We start from the raw sequence: 21,087 nt of genomic DNA, 5'->3' as shown, positions 1-21,087 counted from the left end.
TAGATGCTCAATTACCACTCAAGTAGCAGAAAAACTCCATTTTTTTCTTTTTAAATGCTTTATCTTTTGTTGCCTATGCAGAACAGAATCTCACTGCATCTGAAATTTGTTTCCAATACAAACTCTAGAAGAGTTGAAGCAATCCTTGTTATTTCTTTAACTTTGCTTTGAATTTTTCTCTAATTTTCCAATTAATTGGCCACATCTCTGATTCCTCTGCTCTGCAATGTTATATGACACAAAAATTAGGACAGAAAGTGTGTTGAAATTGAAAAAAAACACATTTCTTCATATCCTCAAATTAGTTTTGAAAGGGAAAAAACAAAAGAGGCCGGTCTTGTTAATGCTGGTCACTTAAAATTCTGTTTTGTGTCAGCAGCAAGAATTGAATCTCAGAAATATAGGATTATATTTACAAATCAGAAGAGTAAGATTTTTTTTAACCCCCCAAAAATTCTTGCCATTACTTACACTTTATCCTCACAAAGTGATGTGTCATGGCTGAAACCAAGAATATTGAAATTCCTGCTACATTTCATCCCAGTCACAATGACCAATCTGCTGTGACCAGTTTAGTGAGTTTGAGCAGAGCACATAAAACACAGCTCTACCAAGGAACCATAAGGCCAGAGCAGGGATCAAGTTAATTAAATAAGCCCTGGAGGTCAGGCTAAGTCACAAGCAAGTTGAGGCAGGTGATAAATAGGGTTTTTCATCCCCTTCCCACTGCCAGTCCCTCCAGCAGCACTGGGGCATCCCCAGCAACATTTCCCACTGTCAGACTGGAGCTTGCCAAGTTTGAGTAGCAGGGGAGAAAGCATCATAAGGAGTTCTTCTTCAGAAGGCAACACCAAATATATTTTTCCAAATTGGTGATGATCCAGGAAAGAACAACCAATTTTTTTCCATTGTGTGCATCCTTGTGCCCCTTCACTTCCACTCCACAGGTCACTCTGGTGTTGGGATTCCAATCTCTGCAGCCTGCTACAGTCCCTGGGGGTCTGAGGACTGAGTAAGGTACAGCAACACGTTCAGCCCTGGTAAATCCTGTCATTTATCTGATAAAGTCAGCTTTGTAAGTGGCAAAGCACAGCTGTAGGTGTTCTATACAGCTTAGCAGTCCTGTTGGAGAACTTGGGAGAAGCCATGTGGGATTGGAAAACATTTATGTAGAAAAATTCAGCATCCTGATGTATTCATTTGCCTTAACAAAGGAAATTCAATTTGCTAGGGATTATCCTTACCAAACATCTTTCCAGTAACTGGTTCAGGCCACGGAAGCATCATCCATTAAAGCAGTTCCATACATCTTTTAATAGAAGTACAGCAACTGATATAAGGAACCCTTATATATAACCCAGTGTCAGCCTAAAGCCCTATCCAGCATCCTGAGCAGATGCTGCCCAGAACTACAACTGCAATAGGCAAACATCAGTTACACATCTCTACAGGCTCAGCACAGGCAGGAAAGAGAGATCTGCTTTATTCATCATCATTCAAAAAATCAATATATTCGCCTTTGGCTGCTGTGAACCACAACTGTGTTAGATGCCTGCACCACATGCACAGCAGCACCACTTCTTGTTTAAATGCATTATTCTATAAAATAACACCGAGTAAAGGTACCACCCATTAAAATATATCACATCAAACTGTTACTGGAAAAGAACAGAATAAAAATGTTGGCAACAATGCTTGAGTAAAAAAACAGGTGAAAACACACATTCAGCAACACTAAATTTTGACCTGAATTATATTTAAAATTTGTTTCTCTTTGAAGTCCTTTATGGTGCTTCTGCATGCTCTCCAAAAAAAAGCCATAAATGCAAAATATTGTTGCGAGCTAACCCAGCAATGCTGCATTCAACTTGCTGTGAGTTATTTCTGCACACAGAGCACCCAAGCCCTGCATTTTAGCTGCACCAAACACTGGGCAATTACTGGCAAAGAGAAGCAGTTATGAGTGTTTACTACAGCCAACTCCCACAGCTCATTTGTTATCATCCTTTGTTTTTTCCTGTCTAATTTGAGGCTTCATCCTACTCCCATAAATGCCCATGAGAAACTCAGGGTGACTTCAAAGGTGCTGCAGCCCATGACCCTTCTGGCTGGAAACTCTTGCTGTGTTCCCCTGAAGCACCACCCGTAGATGAGTGCACAAGTAAAATCTTCTCTGTTATTGTTATCATCCAGGAGTATTTACAACACACTGGCACTCAGTGAAGCAGCTGAAGTGACACTGTTTGTGCTGTTGGAGCCACACATGGGCCACTGCCACAGGACTGGTGCCAAGGTCCCTTCACTGGGGATGTTTGGTACCAGAGCAGCTCCACACTTCTGAGTTGATACAGCAAAAGTCAGAACAGGACTGAGGCTGCAGGGAAATAAAATGTGCTCTGAATAACCTGGATGCAGAGCACTTCCATTTCACTGATGCTCCTGCTTGGCATGAGGTTCAGAAGACTCTTGGGTCCCTGCAAAGTTGTTCAAGTGGCAGAGAAGGACTGAGCAAAACTTGTCTTCTTCATGACACAGTTTGTAAGACAGTTTTCCCGGCTGCTTAGCGGCTGTAGGTTCACAGAGAGTGTCTCCAGTTTTAAAATCCAAATTAAACAACAGCAGTAGCACAGTGGCCTGTACAGGACAGCTCTCCAGCCAGCAGTAGGCAGGGTTATGATCTCTGAGGATCAGGGATGACCCATAAACCTGGCTGAGCTTCGGCTTCACTGTGTGCTTCAAGCAGCCACAACGAGGTTGAGCACCCAAAGCCAGGACACTCACTGCCAAGTCTCTTCCAGCAAGGCACAAATATCTCCAGCTTTCCTCTGATTTAGGACACGAAGTAACTCCTTGTACTCATTGGCAGCTCTTTAACCAGTCTTTGAATTTTGCACAAGCGCTTCAGGATTAGGGGCTGAATACAAGACTCGTCTTCATTCCTTTTGCAAACTATGCAATATAAGAGCTCAGGATGAAAAAACCTTCAGGTACTATATAGGGTGAGCTGCTCCTTGAGCATGCTAAAAGCCATAAAAACATTGCAACCTGCTTTTGCACTGTACTCTGTTTAACTTAGTGAGTGACTGAACACTCAAAAAATTAATTTAAGTTTATTCAGCAACACAAGCATTAACACTCCAAAATGGATTTTAAATAAAAAAAATTTGGAATTAAAAGCACTCCCAGTGTGTTGTTGTTAAAACATTGTCTATGAATTATTCATTTCTGTTAAGAAAGCACTACTTCACAAACGGGCTAAAAGCTCAGCAAAGAAAGAACAGCACTAATCCAAATATTAAGCTTTTTCTGTAACATGCTTTGATCTCTAGAATCCATCTGAAGGAATCATTTTATGGAAGTTAAGAGCTTTTTTCTTTTTGACCTTAAGTGAATTTGATTCAAATATACATTATGGCTGTTGAATCTTAAAGACCATTGGCTGTACATGTAATGCATATCAGAAGCCAGGGAAATAAAACCCCAAGCTAATTGAGAATAAAACCTTCAATGCATTTCTTCATGTCAATACTCAAAGGGTATTTTAAATCACAAGAGTTCAAAAAGGTCCTAATCCTTTCACTTTTTGTATGCTGGAGAGCACTACTGGCTATAGAAAGTCTTGCTGAAGGTACTGGGGTCATGTAAGTGTTAAGGGACCTGTGGATGCAAGATGGAGATAAATGCATGCACTAAATGATGAAAAATAATCTTTGTGTGTTTTCTTCAGTAGGATACATTTATGTTCCTAAAAATTACTTCAATAGAGAATTTTTATTAATTTATTAATCTCTTCAGAATCTTTTAACACTCCCAAGCTCTTTGCTAGCTTTACATACTCCCTATCTCTGGGGTTAACAGTTGCTGTGACTGAATTCTGAGAGTTTGAATTAATTAATAAATAATCCTTCAGACATCTGACTACTTTTTACCTAAGTTGCATTTTTCACTTTAGAGTACTTTGAAAACAGCCTGCTTTGCTCTAAACACCCATCCCCTCAGGACCTCGAGAGCATCCAAAACCCCTCTGAAGGATTCAGGTGTGGCTTGAGGCTATCGCTGAGCTCTGTGCCCCCACTCTGGGACTGCCTGAGCCCACCTGGGCCTGTGGGTGCTGCACTGCTGAGCTCTGGGGGGCAGGAGGGCAGGCAGGGACTCACCGCCGGCGCCACACGTGTGGGAGCACTGCGACCAGGCTGACCACGGCGAGAGCTGGCAGTCCACGGCACACCCCACCACGCACCGGCTGCTCGTGGGCACGGGCTTCTCCAGGTGCAGCTGGGACAGGGAAACACAGGCATCAGCTTCCCCAGGCCCCACCACCTCCTGCCACAGCCAAGCACCCAAACAAGGACTGGCAGCAACTCTGCAGGGCACCAACATGGCGTTTATGCGGAGCTTTCCCAAGGATGCAGTGGGGCAATGCTCCTTCAGTGGTGAAGAGTTTCACACCAAAGCATCCTTCAGGGTTTGGGTCTCATTCCAAAAGAACAACCCCAGATTTCTAACAGCAGGACACAATCCCCTCCCTAGTCCCCAGCTTTGGGATGGTGCAGGGTTGGTAGCCATGCCCTGTGTGTTCGAGTCAAGGAGTGACACCACCCACTGACACCCCTCTGCTTCCCCAAGCCCCCAGCACCATACAAAACCTTTCCACCGTTTATGGGGAATGTCTTGGCGTGGATCAGGAGGCCCCCATCAGTCTGGGAGCACAGGGAGCTCTGGCATGTCCCAGCCCCGCTCACCCGCTGGCACAGCTGCATGCTGACGGTGGCCCCGTCGCTGCGCCGGCAGCTCAGGAGGCGGCGGCGCTGCCCGTGACCGCAGGTGGCATTGGCACCCAGCTGGCACCCGCTCCAGCCTGCGGACACAAAGCAAAGGGTGCCCTGCTGCAGCTCAGCCTCACACTCAGCACACATCACACAATCACACAATGGCTTGGAAGGGACCTCACGGGCTGTGTATTTCCAACCCCGCGCCGTGGCCTAGACCTGGTAGCTCAAAGCCCCATCCAGCCCGGCTCTGGAGCCTTGAACATGGTGTTACCCTCACCTATGGCAGCACTTCCCCGTGTCAGGGCATCCCACAGCCAAGAACAAACCCCACAAAAGAAAGTTGTTCTCAAAGCCAGCTAAGTCTCAGAGGAGATGCTCTCATCACAGCCCGATCCCGCATCCCACGATGACACCGCTACATCAGAGTGCACATGCTGAACACTGATAAAGGCTATCACTTCAATCCAGTTGGCACAGCTACAAGACTCTATTGTCTGAAGTAAAATTCCACTTTGATAAAGCAGCTGGGGGAGTTTCTGAAGGGGAACTCTGGTTTAGGGTGTTTTTGTCTCGAGGCAAAGCTATCCATTATTTAAAACTAAACTCTAATAGTCATGAAATAAAAGCAGTATTTCTAGCGGAAGGAAATTAATATCTTATTACGTGTCTGAAATTATGTTGGTCAGAATACAACTAAACTGAAATAAGCTTTAAAACACCATTTAAAATAAACAAAAAGCATAACAGAAGCCACTAAAATTTCCATACACCACCAATAAATAAGAAGGATGAGAAGAAAACCTATTACTTTGTGTCTTCCACCTCTGATAAACATGAACACATAAATGTTCTGCATTTCTGAAATGTGATGATAAAAAAGGCATCATCCTGCTGCCTGTGTTTCTAGGGCTTTTATTACAAACAGGCTGAGTTTATATTCATATATTTTATCTTTGTTCTCCTTTCACACCAGCCCCCAAACTCCTCTTAAGATCTCTCCTCTGTATGCCTTTCTCATTTATTTCAGCTGGTCAAAACAAAAGGAATTTTTAAGTTTTGTTTTGTTCATTTGTTTTCAACAGAACTAATTGCTTCTAAGGTCCTAAATAATGCATTTTGCTCTGAATATCCTATACCCACACATATAACTCTTATTGCCTTCAAAGCAGATTTCTGTTGATATTATTGTCTTCACCAGAACCACACAGATGATACTCTTTAAATTAGAATTTTGTAATTAATTATGTTGATAACCCATTGAAAATTGCATTTAGCATGCTTTATTTCCAATGTACTCGCAACAACTACTTAATACAGAAATTGTGCATTTGTCCACTAATGTGTAAAAATGTAGGTGTGTAATTAGCTTTATTGAAACCAACAATGTCAACGCTTTAACCAACACCACAAACAAACATAACTAAAAACACGTACTAAGGGTATATTGAAAGTTTGTACCTACCTGTTAGGTTGTACTGGTATTGGAAGCAATTTTGATTAAGAATACATGGCTTCATTTGTGAAACTTCAGGGCAGGGCTTGGAACTGACAGGAGGCCTCAGCACTTGTCGGGTTCGGATTTGCATAATGTTGGGGTCACACACCTGGACAGAGAAGGGATGGACAGTACAGAGAGCCCAGTAAATCACACAGACATCACTGACCCCAGGAAATCACACAGACATCCCTGACCCCAGGAAATCACACAGACATCACTGACCCCAGGAAATCACACAGACATCACTGACCCCGGGAAATCACACAGACATCACCGACCCCAGGAAATCACACAGACATCACTGACCCTGGGAAATCACACAGACATCACTGACCCCAGGAAATCACACAGACATCACTGACCCCGGGAAATCACACAGACATCACTGACCCCAGTAAATCACAGACACCACACACCAGGGCTGCTCACGCACACCCACGGCCACACGGAGGTAGGATACAGTCCCACTCCTGTTCTACCATACTTCAAAGAACATGAAAGGAAAGAAATGTGATTCCAAGTTAAGAATCCAGTATTATCAAAAGCCATCTTTTATCCATCCTGATTTGGCTATTTTAGCCCTCCTATACTAGTTTTTCCATGGTTTTTGGTAAGGATCCTTGGGGTCAACGGGATAAAGACTGCACCACATTGCTGTGCTCTGCTTTGCACCTCCTTCCAAGTAAAATGCCACTGAATAACAGGATAGGATTTTTGTCACAATTAATGCATTTTTAAGTAGTATCTGATGTTACAGCAAAGCTCTCATTTCAAAGAAGGACATTTGTAATTGCATATCAGTCATGATGCTGACAAGACGAGGTGACTTTTCAGAGTATGTGATACCAAATACTGATGTACAGCAGCCTATAAACCAGGATTTGCTTGTTTACATTTTGAACCAACTGAGGCAGGTTTTCATTTCTATTTGTGCATCACAGGCATGAAAACTGTTTGTTTTTGGCAGCCCTTGATCCTCACTCTCATAGCACTGCAGCACAGAGCTTCTTTTCCCACACTCCAGTAATGGGAATAGGTGAGTGGAAGTGGCCACAGCAAACCTAATGGAAATAAATCCCTTATTAAAGGTATCCACCACCATTTATTGAACAAGATGGCACATTTAACTCCTAACAGTTTCTCATTAGGATTGCTCAGGAACAGCAAAGAAAACAAAACAAAACAAAAACCCCAAACAATGCATGTAGAACCAATTTTCATAAATACGTGGGGATTTAAAACATGATTTTTCTATATATTACTATAATTACAAAAAATAACTAACAGTTTAAAACCAAGGGCTTATTACCATGCAATAAACAGCCTGCAAACACTGAACACTGCACGGGTGGAAGTGTGGATAATTCCTGCATTGTGAATATTAAAGGGAAATGTAATGGCCTTGCAGCATAAATCTGGATCTCAGGCTGCTGTAAACTGGATTAGCTGCACAGACGACAGCAAAACTGAACAGAATAAATATCAGAACAAATGGGGAAAAAAGTCTGGTCTGGTCTTAAAATACATTGTCAGGGCCTTTTTTCTTATGCATACACTACATGAAGGAAAATCTATTACATTTTTATTGCTGACATACACCTTGTCAAATCATTTTAAATGGTAATCGTATTTGAATACCCTTGGTCAGCTAAAATGCCCAATTGTTTCTAATTATCTGAAAATTAAACCTTTGCTAAGTGTTTACCAATAGTTTACTGCATTTTTCACAACTAATCTAATTGTTCATTCTCACAACTAACACTAATAACTTAAATGATTTGCCAATAAAGCAAAATTACTAAGGAAAAAAATCAAAGCATGTATCTCAGTAGCTACTCCTAATTAATGTTTCTCTGAATTATGTTACCAAAAGGAAAAAAAAAAAAAAATCAATGGATGCTATGACAGAAACTGTCTGTGCCAGCTCAGAAACACCAGCTTTTGCTCCCTTTAAAATAAGAACCTGCAGACAGAAAATATGCCTCATTTGTAGATAAGTGAATTATTTTAATAAAATAGTATTTTCCCCCTGTCTAGCACAGTCCCTGTTGTGCTCGATGACAGGACATTGCTGCAGCCCAGTGCTGTCACAGAGCCCCAGAGCTTTCCTGGCTGGCAGGACCATTTTCCCTCTCAGACATCCTCCTGATCAGCAGCAGACCAGTCTAACAGGTCAAAATCTATCTGGTGTTTACCAGTTGTAAACAACTGGTTTACTGATGCTCTGAAGCCAGAATTCTCACTGTGCTGATGAGCCATGGTGCTCAGAAGCCAGAGCTGATGCAATAAGCCCCCCACTTTTACTAGTTTTGAATAATAAGGAATCTCTGCAGGAAAAGCATTCATTTAATCAAGCTGAGGACATGGGAAACATGTAAAAAATTCAAAGTTGGCAAACTGTAACTAATATCCTGTAATATTATTTGTTGAATTTCTCTTAACGTCAATTGAGAAGTCAATTTAGTTTTATAATTGATTTTCTGCCCTTGCTCTTTCAAGTTAACCATGTAAAAAAGTGAGCCAAATATATATGGAACTGAGTAAGCAGCAGGAGGGAATGACTTGCAAAGAAAAAGATGAAAGCTGGAATTTTCAAAGGAGCAAGAGGGAGCTGAGTATCCAGCTACCCTGAAATCTCAATGGGCTTGGGTGCAGAGTTCCTGCAGGACCTCTCCAAAAAAAAAAAAAAAAAAAAAACAGGCTGGAAAAAAAAAATCTAATATTTATGGCATAGCAAAGGTTGGGGAATGGATTGGCAGACACGATGTCATTAGGGGATGTGAACAGTGAAAGTAAAGAAGAGGGATTGTTTCCAGTGGAGAGATGCTGAGGGTACTAACAAGCAATGCCAAAGGGCAGGTCTAATCCTGAATGTGGATCTTAGAAAATACTGAGAGCAAAACCAATCACCATCAATGGCAAATCACAGGTTTAGGAGGCAGGACAGAAATGGCAGCCATCAATCTAGAGAAAAGGTAGCAAAAAGAAGTAAATATTTCTTGAGTACCTAAAGTAAGAAATTACCATGGAATTAACTAAGATTTAAGCAAGATAACAGGTTTATTCTGAATATTCTTACACATGAAGAAAATGACAAAACTAATTTGACTGCTCAAGTAATCTTCCATACAGAACAGTGAAGGTGCCACTCAGGTCCATGGATCAAGGCTGGATCTACCCTAGGGATCCAAGTTTCTAATCACAAGCATGTATGAATCTACAGTTCCTGGGGTTTTAAATAAATAAATCCCACTGTGATTCAGCAACACTCTACTGAGTATCTTCATTTACAGCTCCTCTCTTCCCACTGAGTGGATGCTACACTTCCAAAGACATTATTTTCCTTTCTACTGCTCTATTAGTAACTAGTGCTTTCACTGATGACAGATGAAACTTTTAAAATTATTTTTTACATTAAGTCAGCCATTACCTTCTGTAAGGCTATTGCAAGTGGTTTGTGCTCAGCACCAGCCAACATTTCCACAGTGGAAGCATAAGGAAAGGCAGGTGCCGACAACCAATGTGTTCAGGAGTGGGAGTTTGACTTTTATTTCTGAGATCATCTCTTTATGCTCATGAAACTTATTTTATGCCTGTGGTTATAAAGCCCTTAACTGGTTTCCATAGCTGGGAGAATGCAACCATGGGATAGAAATGGGTGTAACAGCAAATGTTCCCTATTCTGGGAAACTGAAACCCACTTCTGACACCACCCAGACTAGGAATAAAGATTTATGCATCAAAGAAGGACAATGATTATGGGTGCCCACTGGCCATAAATAATAGGAGAGGAAACAAGTTCTAAGAAATGGAGGCAGCTGTGGTGCATGAAGGTGGAAAGTCAGGGACCTGGAGACCTCTATGTACCTTCAAGATCAGGTGCAAATAAGTTTGGCTGTTACGTTTTCCAGACTATGTTGCTTGTTCAGATTCTTTGTTAATGACTTTGTTGATGTAAGCAATGGGGTGTGCAATTCTGGCATATGCATCCTTTGGAACTGATGACAGGAAAAGAATTAATTTCTTGATGAAAATAATTATAGGGTGCTACTTTAGGTGGCACATCAATAGCCTACAGCAGTAGAATGTAATACACATACAGTAGGTTTCTTTATAACTGAACTGTTCCAGCCTACTTTATAGTATCAAATCTCACCATTTCTATTATTCTTTTCCATGTAGCATGAAAAAGTTGAGCTAGAGCCACGGATCTACAGGCGAGATCATAGAAACCACTACAGAAACAAAATATTCCGAAGCAATAAGAGGTCCATAAAATGTTAAGGCAGGAATAAATCAAAGTTTTTCTCAAAGGACCGTTTAGAAATTATAACAGCCATCTTCATTCTATGGGGGAATTTCTGGCACTATTGACTACTGCGTTTTTAAATATTTCTTTCAGCCAAAGCTATTTTTTTCACCATGACCACTTGTCACTATTTAAAGCTAACATAAAAAGTGAGGGACGAAAACATTCACAAAGGATGCACCCAGCCTTTGCTTCAGACAATCACAGAACTGACAAAGAACAGGAAGTTTGTTCTGGAAGAAAAGGGTATAAAATAAAAAAAAGCTGCAAAGTTGTAAAGCTAAGTTCCAGTGTAAGGGCTGTTAACATATCGCATATTAATATACATGATTAGACCCTCTTTGGGATGGAATTTAAGAGCTGTCCATTGATCCAGGCTTTCATATGCATCATAATTGTACAGCACAGAGGCTGTAACCCATTACAGGGCCCTTTAAGCAGTTTAATTTATCAAGCAGCTTGTATAATGCATCCTGCACTATAAATAGCTGGCTGCATTATTCTTAACTGGCTATTCATAAGCAAACATACAACCTCAAAATAAGGTAAATGCAAAGGCAGCAACCGTATTTGACTATTTTTAACAGAGCAATGAACCATTACATTGTTCATGCCAGTGTGGATGTTTTGTAACAATTTAACAAGCCATTTACAATAACACGAGCAGTCTTTTGAAATGAAAATGCATTTGCATAAATTTTCTTTTTCAGATTCATCCAGGTTCTGAAACCTTGCCTGCCTCCACACAGAATCATTACTTAAATCACTTTAAAAAGTGATAGTTAACAAAGATTAATAAAAATAAAACAATGAATATAAAAAATACATCAGTTACCCACTTTTCTGGACAAAGACATACAAAAACATCCAAGTCACAGCTACCCATAAGGAGCAGGGCATGTTCTTCCAAAAAGCCTTGACCAGCATAATTGTCATGCTTGATTTGAATAAATTATCTCTTGGGCTAAAAAGACAACTCTGTGCAAGCATCACTCTTCAGTACAGCTTCACACTGCAGGTCCTCCGCCAAACTTACGTGCCAAACCCAGAGAGGCTGGGGAGCTTCCTCTGGAGATATCCAAAGGCATTCTGAGGACACAGTTCTGAGCAATGTGCTCTGGGGAATCCAGCTTGAAGAGAAAGAACTAGATGACCTCGAGTGGTCCCTTCCAACCTTGCCCGCTCTGTGCTCAGGTGCCAGTTGTGATGGAGGCTTTGGTAATCCACACAGTGACTCCCAGCATCTACAGGAGTCCACAATTCCCCTTTCCAGTTGGCATTTCCAAACTGTAACAACTCCAACTCCAAAGTCACTGCAGAGCTGAGAGGTCCCTGTATGGCTTGGTGACACTTTTAATCCGGTCAGTTGCGGGTGCCACACTCCCCCTGATTCCAGGGAATAATAACTCAATTGTCGCGAGTCCCGAGCGCGGCACATTGCCATTGATCCGTGAGGAAAACGCTCGCTGAAATGGAGACAGCTGTTCTCACTCACTACACACACAACCTCCTATAATTAACTAATTTCAGACCTCTTGGAATTAGCTGCTAGAAATGCCAACAGCTGAGGCAAGCAAGGAGGCCACTCCAATCCGCAACGGGGGCTGCGACAGCCATCCACCGACAGAGAGCTAACGAAATAGATTTGAGGTAATTATTTCAGGGACTTGTAGCACCACTCACATATTAACTCTTTTTAAGAATGCTTTGATGAATTCAATTGAAGTCAATTAATTACATTTCCAAGTCAGATGAATACAAAGTCGAGACGCCACAGGAAGTGTGTGTGATTCCATCACTGAATATGTAACAGAGATGACAGCATTTCAGTCCCCAGATTGTTTAGCTGGGTCTTTGAGCAATCAAATGATGATGTATAACTGAACAGGCTATTTTCCCTGGAACAAATATGAAATCTCTTAAGCAAAATGCAAGTCAATCTAATTTCCTTGTGGGTTTATGTTGGGTTTTTTTTTTTTTTTCTGTTATTTTTGGCTTTTTTGTTGTAGTTTTTAACTAGCAAGCTTCAAATTGTTATTTTTAAATGGCTCTAAAGCTTGATATTTAAGTCACTTGAATGTCACTTAGTGACAAAGAACAAAACATTATGAGCCAAAAAAATAGTCTTCAACCTTCCCTTCAAATAGGGAAAACCATTTTGAATTTATTTCTCTCAATAGAAAAGTGAGAATAAAAGGGAAGAGTTAATTCAGTAACTATGCATTTCTTGAATCCAGTACAGAGACAAAACCTCAAAGCAACCTTGAAGCATTGTATTTCTGACAGCTTCATTTCTGACCATTAGATGAAACATTAAAATTTACCTTTGTGTAGCAGCGTTAAATAGCACCATAATCAAGATGCAAAATACATAATTCAGTTGAAAAACACACATAAAAGAATTGTGGAAGCATCTGAAATTATAAAAGACCACAAAAGTGTTTAAAAGCAAAAGGGAAATGCAGCCAAAAAAGGTAGAACAAATACAATGTTTTAGCAGGAAAAAAGTATTGAAGAAAATACTTTCCATTGACAAAGCAGTCACCACCTTTATGACTCATTGATTTCAACACCATTCAAGATCATTTACCAACCTGAAAGTGGAAAATTCACATGGGAAGAATATTGCTACAAGATAAAACCAAGTAATACCCTAGAAAGTATCCAGAGTACAATGACATATTGACAAAAGGTACAATGGATAATCTAAAAGGCCTTTTTATATTCAGCTGATAAGAGTTAGTTATTCTGCTATCAGGATGAATTTATTATCAACACTGTAAAACATGAGCAGAACACCAAAGCGACTGGAAAAGAATTCTCACCTGACCAAAATCTTAGGTAAATATCTCAAATCAAAATCTCCTCGGGCAAAGATGAGGCTGAAATTGTGATAGTTCATTTTTTACAAACTAGAATTTGTCAAGATTCATAAATCTTCTTTATCTCCAGCAAGCCAAACATGACCAGAGCTACAGGAAGACTTCCTGGAATGGTCTTTGGCAGTTGCCTCATGAGAGTGCTATGATTAAAAGAGTGCCAACTATTGTGGTATGAAATATAAATGTGCTTGAAATAGAGCAGCCAGGATGCAAAGTTTTGCTTTTTAATTGCAATGCGATGTGATCTTTCAAATTATTTTGAATTTTTGAGTCCATCAACTCGTAGCTGTCGTGACCACCCTTCCTAGTGGCTCAGGAGATGGAAGGTTCATTAATCACCCTGGTGCTGGCAGTGCCTCACCCCGCCACCAGAATTCCCTCAACCCCTGCCCCACACACCCCAAAGACACACCAGTGACACTCTGCACTAACAGCAAGCCCAGCACTCGCCTAGGAGATGTGGAGCATGTGCAGCCTGGGAGGGACTGTGCTGTGTGGTTCTCTCTCAAAACCCACCACAAACAGCCAGAGTAGCTGTAAAAGGGAGACAGCTCTGCTGTAAACTCATCAAAGGGAGGGTTTTATCTGCCCATAAAACTTCAAGCTGTTTATTGCCTCGTATCTGGACAGAACTATGGAAACACATGCTCCATCGGCACACAGTCATCTCAGTTTCACAACAAAGCATTGCAGAACAGCTTGTGAAAACATATTGTTCAGTTAATTGCATTGGCATGCAGATGCCCTCACATTTATGAATTAACATTAACCATGGCAAAGGAATGTACAAGGAGACACAGGGACTGTGGCATGTGGCCCTGTGCCTGCCAAGAGATGTGCTGCCTGATGGAGTGCAGCCCACGAGCTCTGGGCTTCCCTTTCCTGCTTCTGTGGGCTACGGAGGCTTTGCTATTGCCAAAAAAAGGAGCCTTTAGGCAAAAAGCCTGTGTGCCTTAAGGATATGAGGGTGCTTAAAGCAGTCCCTCATAAGCAACTGACTGCCACCAAGGCACCTGAGAGACCTCCAACAGCCTCGAGGATCTTTGCATCAGTTCACTGCGTGTAAAAATGAAGAAAATCCATGCCTGGAAAAGTCAATGACAAAGAAACGGCCCAACCACAGTGGGACTCTGAAAGGTATCCAAGCATTTGTATGGGTTGCAAGAGTGTTATACTTCATCAAAACCGTGGTGCTCAGGAGGAGGTGAACGCAGGAAATGAAACACAAGATTTTATTTGACATGTTCTTACCGAGTATATTGATACGCTACACAAAATATTATGGAAGGAAATTACCTGTGTCAGCACTAGTATAAATACCTGTCCAATAACCACTCAACTTTTGGTAATGGCCCTGTTAACACGGGGGCAATGAATATGTGTTTGTCACTTAAATACATCAAGCAAGTCTATTAAAAAACCCCTCTGAGATTAAACCTGGCACCTATTTCAACAGTGATCAGGGAGAAACAATAGATCTGAAGTCACATGGTTTGAGGCCAGAGGCTTTTCATAATACAGAATTTGCAACTTCTTTCCATCTTGCACTTAGGAAAACACAGAGCACTTCGCAGTGGCTTGAATCCCTGCATAATTCACAAAGTTTTGAGTATTTCATTACATGACAAATTGTTCAGGCACCTTGCTGTCATACCCTTCTGCTGCTGTTGCCTCAAATCTTCCCCCAAGTGTTTGAGGAGAAGGAAACACTGGACAGAAATAGTGTGTGGGGAGGGGAGAGCTGTCATTCCCTCAGGACTAAAACCTGTCCAGAGGAGTGTCACCCCCAGGGTGTGCCACAGGCTGTTATGGCAGTCATGCACCACTGACAGAGGTCTCCCTGCAAACATTTCCTAAGGCATTCAGCCCTTACTGCAGCTGGAATACTGTCCCTTCACCCACTCTGTTTGTGTGGGCCCCCTCCCACAGCAGACCAAGGGGAAGGACGTGTTGAATCAACTGTCACAGTAATAACTATGTGTTTCACTAACCAACTTTCTATAGCTCTGTCTCTATAGAGACATAAATATCTCCAGATTTCAACCATGCTGGCAGGATCTATTAAGCCTGACAGCCCTCAGAAAATAATTTACTTTCCTAGAAAATAACTAGGCCATGAAATAGTTGAAGGAGAAGCGAAGACTGCTGCATGAGGAACACTGCCAGGGACACGGGCAGGAGAGCCTACCTGTGGGCACGGGCTCCACTGTCCCCAGTCAGACACTGCACACTCACTGGGACAGTACAAGGTACACTTCTGCACTGCCTCTGGGACCTCAGCCTGACTGCACAGAGTGTTGGGCACAGTCTCCACACCGTGGTCCTCAGCAGTGCTCACACACCTACATAGAAAACACACATTTTAATTAGAGTATCACAGGCATGATGGATAGCAACAAGTTTTCTCAACCCCATACAGGACATAGACATGACAACAGCTACAAGCAGCATGGCTGCTCAAAAAGTAAAACTAATATGTTAATGCAAATGGAAATCAGCTACGTGCACAACATGCTTTTGTTACTTCATACAGAGGGATTTTAACTTTGATCGGCTGACAAAGGAGCAAACAGAAAGTGACAACCAGCGAGAACAAATCTTAGTGCTCCTGCTAGTAACATCTGAACATTTGGAAATAACTCAGCATTTCCCCATGCCTGGGGAATGAATATTCAGTAATAATGAATGCCACTCTGGTGCATGCAGTGCTATTACTTGGGGAAAATGTTAGCAAATCAAAATATGGAGGCTTTGCACCTCAGGGAGCTTTATGTATACATGGCATTTAGGTTGAAGAATACTAATTTAAATATCATGCTGTGTTCCTGAAAAACCAAGGCTGCATCTCTGAAATGCTTTTCCTGTAAACCATGGCACATAAACACGTGTTTCTTTTCATTTGAAATACACTGGACTCAGCAACGCACTCACTGTCAGATGGCCAGATATTGCAGCTTTATGCAATCAGCTCTTTTTGATCTGGAATACCTGAGCTTTTGTCTTCACTCACCTGACTTCCCTCGTTTGTATTCCTTCTCCACAGTGGAGGGAATTTTGTTCACTGTTGATTTTGCATGGAGACCATGGTCCTACTTCCCAGGAATACAGATTGCACTCACTGTAGCATGGGACTGCCTCGTGCACCTGACAGGAGAAAGAACCAAACTCTTCAGCTGAACTGTCCAGGTTAGCATGGCTGCAGAAACCCCTCAGCCAAGCCCACAAAAAAGCACACTGAAAAGTATCCTGCTTACACTCCTAATGCGAAGGCTGTTGTAATGGCTTTAAGTTAATTTATGCATTATTGACTTGCCAAGGGATTTTTAAGTATATAATGAATAGCAGCATGCATGCAGCACCTTCGGAAGCAGGATAAATAACAGCTATTTCCTGCAGCCAGAAGAGGAACTCCATTACAATTTCATTTGCTCTGCCTGTTCTCAGTATAATCTATCATGTCATTCACCAAGATCATAGGTACCACATCCTTTTGTGTTTCAGCAGGTACAAACTTAAAATCAGCACTCATTTACCTCTGCTTCTAATGCATTCTTATAAGCCATTTACTATAAAAGAATGAAATTTCATGCCTCCTACAAATTTCATTTTTATACACAAAAATGGTAAACGCTTTTTTGCCTGCAAGTGACTTATCTCTAACATATCTCCTAATCAAACATGACAGTGTGTTCACCTGAACTATGGTATCTACGAAGGGAGAAAAATACAGCCAAAAGCTTGATAAAAGGCACCAGATATTCAGGTTGTTAAAAGCAGCACACTGAGATATAGCACTTCAGCAGATTTTTAGGTTTAAATAAATGAATGCATCAACAGTTCTATTACAGTGATGAATAAAAGTTATTTATTTTGAATCTGGTTTGTCTGCAGAAGCTGATTTGAAGATACAGTATTCCCTGTTGCTTTGCATGAAGCATAATGTGTTGCCCTGGAAAAATACAACACACCTAAAATTCCTTCTTCCACATACCAAAACCTCCTCAGCCTTGCTGCTGTGAAGCCATTTCATTCTCACCCTTAGAATAACTATAGATCAATAGCTTTCCTCCCAGCTACCCCCTAAAAAGATTCAGCCACATGTTTAATAATTTACAGCTTCATGATAAAATAGCAGATTATAAGTAGGCATGTTGTGACCACAAGAATAAAGAAATCCTCTTTGTAACATTTTGGAGGTGGGAAGACAAGAAAATTGAGATACCAGTCTGAAAACAAAACTGGTGTCCCATCAGAAAATCACCTTCATTTCAAATGGAAGGAAGACAACTTGAAAAGGAAAACTCCTTCGAAACAGAAAATGTCAGGAACTAATTTTAACTGTAGTCTGTCTATACATTGTGCATAGGTTTAGCAGAGAAGGAAGAACAGCAGATTATGAAAAGTGGAAAATACAAAAAAGTGAAAACACAGGAAAGAGGGAAATCAAAGTCTGAACTGGTGAGGGCAAGGACAATATGAACCAGTAAGAGCATGACATTTCACACAGAAGAGGGGAAAAGGAAGGGAACAAAGGGGCAAAGGCCATTAGCACCACTTTCCCTGCATGTTATTAAGCACAAATTACAAAACTGGATGTGGCTTTGAGCAACCTGAACTAGCAGAAGGTGTCCCTGCCCATGATGAGGGAGCTGCAAACAAGATTATCTGCAAGGTTCATTTGAACTGAAGCCACTCTGGTTCTATGTGGGCTGTGCACCAAGGCACTGGCACTTGGCCTAAGTGCAGAGTGTGCAGGTGTCTGTGCATTGTACATTGCACCCAGAGCTTCCCACGCTCAGCAAGCACCACAAGCACTGCTAATTAGCTGAGCAGCCGGGCTCGTTATCATTAACTGGTGTACATGGGAGCACAGAAGAGCAGCACCCACCAAGCCTAGGCTCAGCACCAGCCAGCAGGGAGCCCATGGATGCTGGGACACAGCTGAAGCCACCATCCTGCCCCACCAGCCTGTCACCTCCACTGACTCCTGCAGCCACATCCCTGCACGCGCCAGGAACAACAGCAATCCCTCTTCAGGCACTGCAAAGCCTTTGTGCTCCCCACAGACATCCATCCAGGAGATGGATGTAGAGTCAGGGAGTATTTATTGGTTTCCCTGCTCCATAAGGGGAAGGAAAAACTACAGCCTGCCTATTTTGCCTGACAAAACACCCTGCCATCCCCAGGAGACGATTAGTGAGGGAAACAGGTGCTTGAGGCATGATCCGTTTTTTCCTCATCACAGAGGAAATGAGCAAAAAGCCAAACTTGGACAAAACTGGCTGCCAGGGGCCAGCCCAGTGAGAAGGTGCCTCACAGGGCAGTGTCAAGGATGGTAAAAATTAGTAAGTAAGTTCTGTTAAGAGCTGGGTGGCCTGTTCCTGCTGTTTAGACTTCTGGAGAGGAGGCTGAGGTTGGAAGCAGACAGGAGGTGCTGACTCCCTCTCTCCCAGCCTCCACAGGCACAGCAGGGCAGCCAGGGCAGTCCAGCACAGACAGCAGCTTTGGGGATTTAAGATTCTTTTCCTTGCTCTATTAAGTAACTTGTCTTCAGGGTTGGGGTATACCACTGTGAACCTGCAGGTTCTCAGCACTCACCCTGCTGCCTGAAGCCAGGGTGAGGCCAAAAGCTTGGGAATCCCATCTCATTGTCTCAGTGACCTCTGATTGCTCCACTTTAACATCTGTGAAACCTCAGACCTCTCCTAACCACCTAAGCCCACCGGAGGATAGCAGCAAAGGCTTAACATCAGGCATTTACCATAAATGTGTTTCAGTGGTTAAAACCTCCTGTGGCACGAACGTGCTGTAGTAACTGTGTAGGAAAACCAGACAGAGTTGGGCAGGCGTGGGATGCCACATGAACTAAAATCAATCTGAGGAATCCTGTGAGCCAAAACAGAAATCCCATAGGCACTGACACAAATACACATAATGGGAAGTGATACTTCAAATGTGCTCTTTAAAGAGCAGGGAGGATCACAGCAACAAAGCCATTAATAGAGCACTTCTGGCTGCTGTCTGATTTTTGTGTCAAACCGGTTCGATTAGGTGTGAAGTGCCATCAGCTCTCTTCCTCCTCCAAAAGACAGACAGACAGATAGATAGACAGACAGACAGACAGACATCCCACTTTGTGCTGGAAGAGGGAGGACACACAGCACTGGCTGCATGTCCCTGTGGTACCTCAGATCCGCAGTGATCCACTGCTGACCTTGCAGTGCTTCCTCTTTGGTCAGCATCCCCAGCTTACACTCACCAACCAAAAACCTGAATGATAACTGTCACAAATAACCTGTTTACCTAAGTTATTGTGCTGACACCACAGCACATCGTTGCTGTGAACAAGCTCTCCTCTCTGCCCTGTGTCAGTGCTGAGCAATGCCATCTCTGGCAGCACCTCTGGGACACTGGGGAGTTGTAAATAACCACTTGTGTCACCGGGAGGGACAGATTTCTTCAGAACAAGTTACAACAGGCACCCGTGGATGCCATTAAGCTTTTAAGTGGGAGTCTCAAGGAGATGCAGGATTTCCACGGGTGGAACTCTGTGGGAATGAGTTCAGGAAGCTGTGAATACAATTTGTAACTCCATCTTTGCATTTAAAAACCACAGTGATGTGGCATGTGGTCCTTTCCTCCACAGGAGAATGTTTTCCTCCCATTTTCTCTCCTGGCTTGCCATAATTTGTTTTCAATCACCTCTAGTTCCTCTTTTTTTTTTTGTTTTTTTAATTTGGAAAGAGCCTACAAAAAACCTTAAAGCCTTTCATTTTTGTTTTTGCTAGGAGCTGTGCTACTTAAGGAGGTCAAACAGACGTACTCTTGATTTTTCTTTTTCAAAGGGTTTTGACTAAGCATTGCTATTCTGCAGGTCACACAAAACAGAGGACCCCAGGTTCCCTTCTCACCTCCTGGGTCCATGGGAACACCTCTGCCCCGACCCTGAACAGGGGCTGGATGGGATGTGCTGTCCTCACTCCCTCACTAACCTGGGAACCCAAAGCACACAGCCCTGGAGGGGGTTGGGATGTGCTCCCGTGGATCCCTGCCTGTTACAGAGTGCACCCAACCTTCAAATTACACATGGTCTAGGGCTCCTGGACCATCAAGCTTGCCATCCACTACCTCTGCTGCAGATACAGAAGTCCCTTATAAAGCTGTGACACTTCTCTTCCCAAGCAAAAAGACAAAGATTATTTCCAAAGTTCCTTTGAAAATAATCTGCTTAATGCTCATCCTTCCCCAAGCTTATGCAAACCTGCTATGACAGTGTATTTACAAACCCCTTCACACTGAGCTCCTGTATGGAACTGTAGTGCCACAATCCACGTCCTGACAGAAAAAAATGGAATTAATTCCATGCAATAGGCATAGGAACTCGTTGTTCTGCATGGAGGGAGAAAGATGCTGGAAGCTGCAGACACTTGACCTGCGAGGAGCTGCAGAGATCAGCACCCAGGGTGACCAGCTTGGCTTCATCCCTTACTGCCTCAAGAAACAAACACAGTCTTCTGGCATTTTAGCAAACTAACTGCTTTCCTCCATTTTTATTCATATTTACCTGCTGGGTTTTGGGCTCAATGAACCAAGGGCTGAAATGATGCCTGCCTGAAGCCAAGGGGA

At 42.4% G+C, this 21,087-nt stretch overlaps 1 protein-coding gene across 3 annotated transcripts in view; it reads right to left on the bottom strand.

Moving 5' to 3' along the window:
• Positions 1–21,087, bottom strand: part of THSD7B (thrombospondin type 1 domain containing 7B) — a 296,770-nt gene that overhangs the window by 16,558 nt on the left and 259,125 nt on the right. For all 3 annotated transcript variants that reach the window (XR_012056843.1, XM_030278109.4, XM_072931724.1), the window contains exons 17-21: positions 16,472–16,605; positions 15,650–15,803; positions 6,235–6,376; positions 4,743–4,858; positions 4,158–4,275 (exon numbers count right to left, since the gene is read on the bottom strand). Coding sequence is in view for 2 of the 3 variants with exons in the window: in XM_030278109.4 (XP_030133969.4) it covers positions 4,158–4,275; positions 4,743–4,858; positions 6,235–6,376; positions 15,650–15,803; positions 16,472–16,605 (664 nt within the window). In the remaining variant the exon portion in view is untranslated. The remainder of the gene's footprint in view (positions 1–4,157; positions 4,276–4,742; positions 4,859–6,234; positions 6,377–15,649; positions 15,804–16,471; positions 16,606–21,087) is intronic.

Source organism: Taeniopygia guttata, chromosome 7, assembly GCF_048771995.1.
Source record: "Taeniopygia guttata chromosome 7, bTaeGut7.mat, whole genome shotgun sequence".
In the NCBI taxonomy this organism is placed as follows: Eukaryota; Metazoa; Chordata; class Aves; order Passeriformes; family Estrildidae; genus Taeniopygia; species Taeniopygia guttata.
Note: the sequence above shows the minus strand (reverse complement) of the source record. Positions and strands in the feature narration are given on the sequence as shown.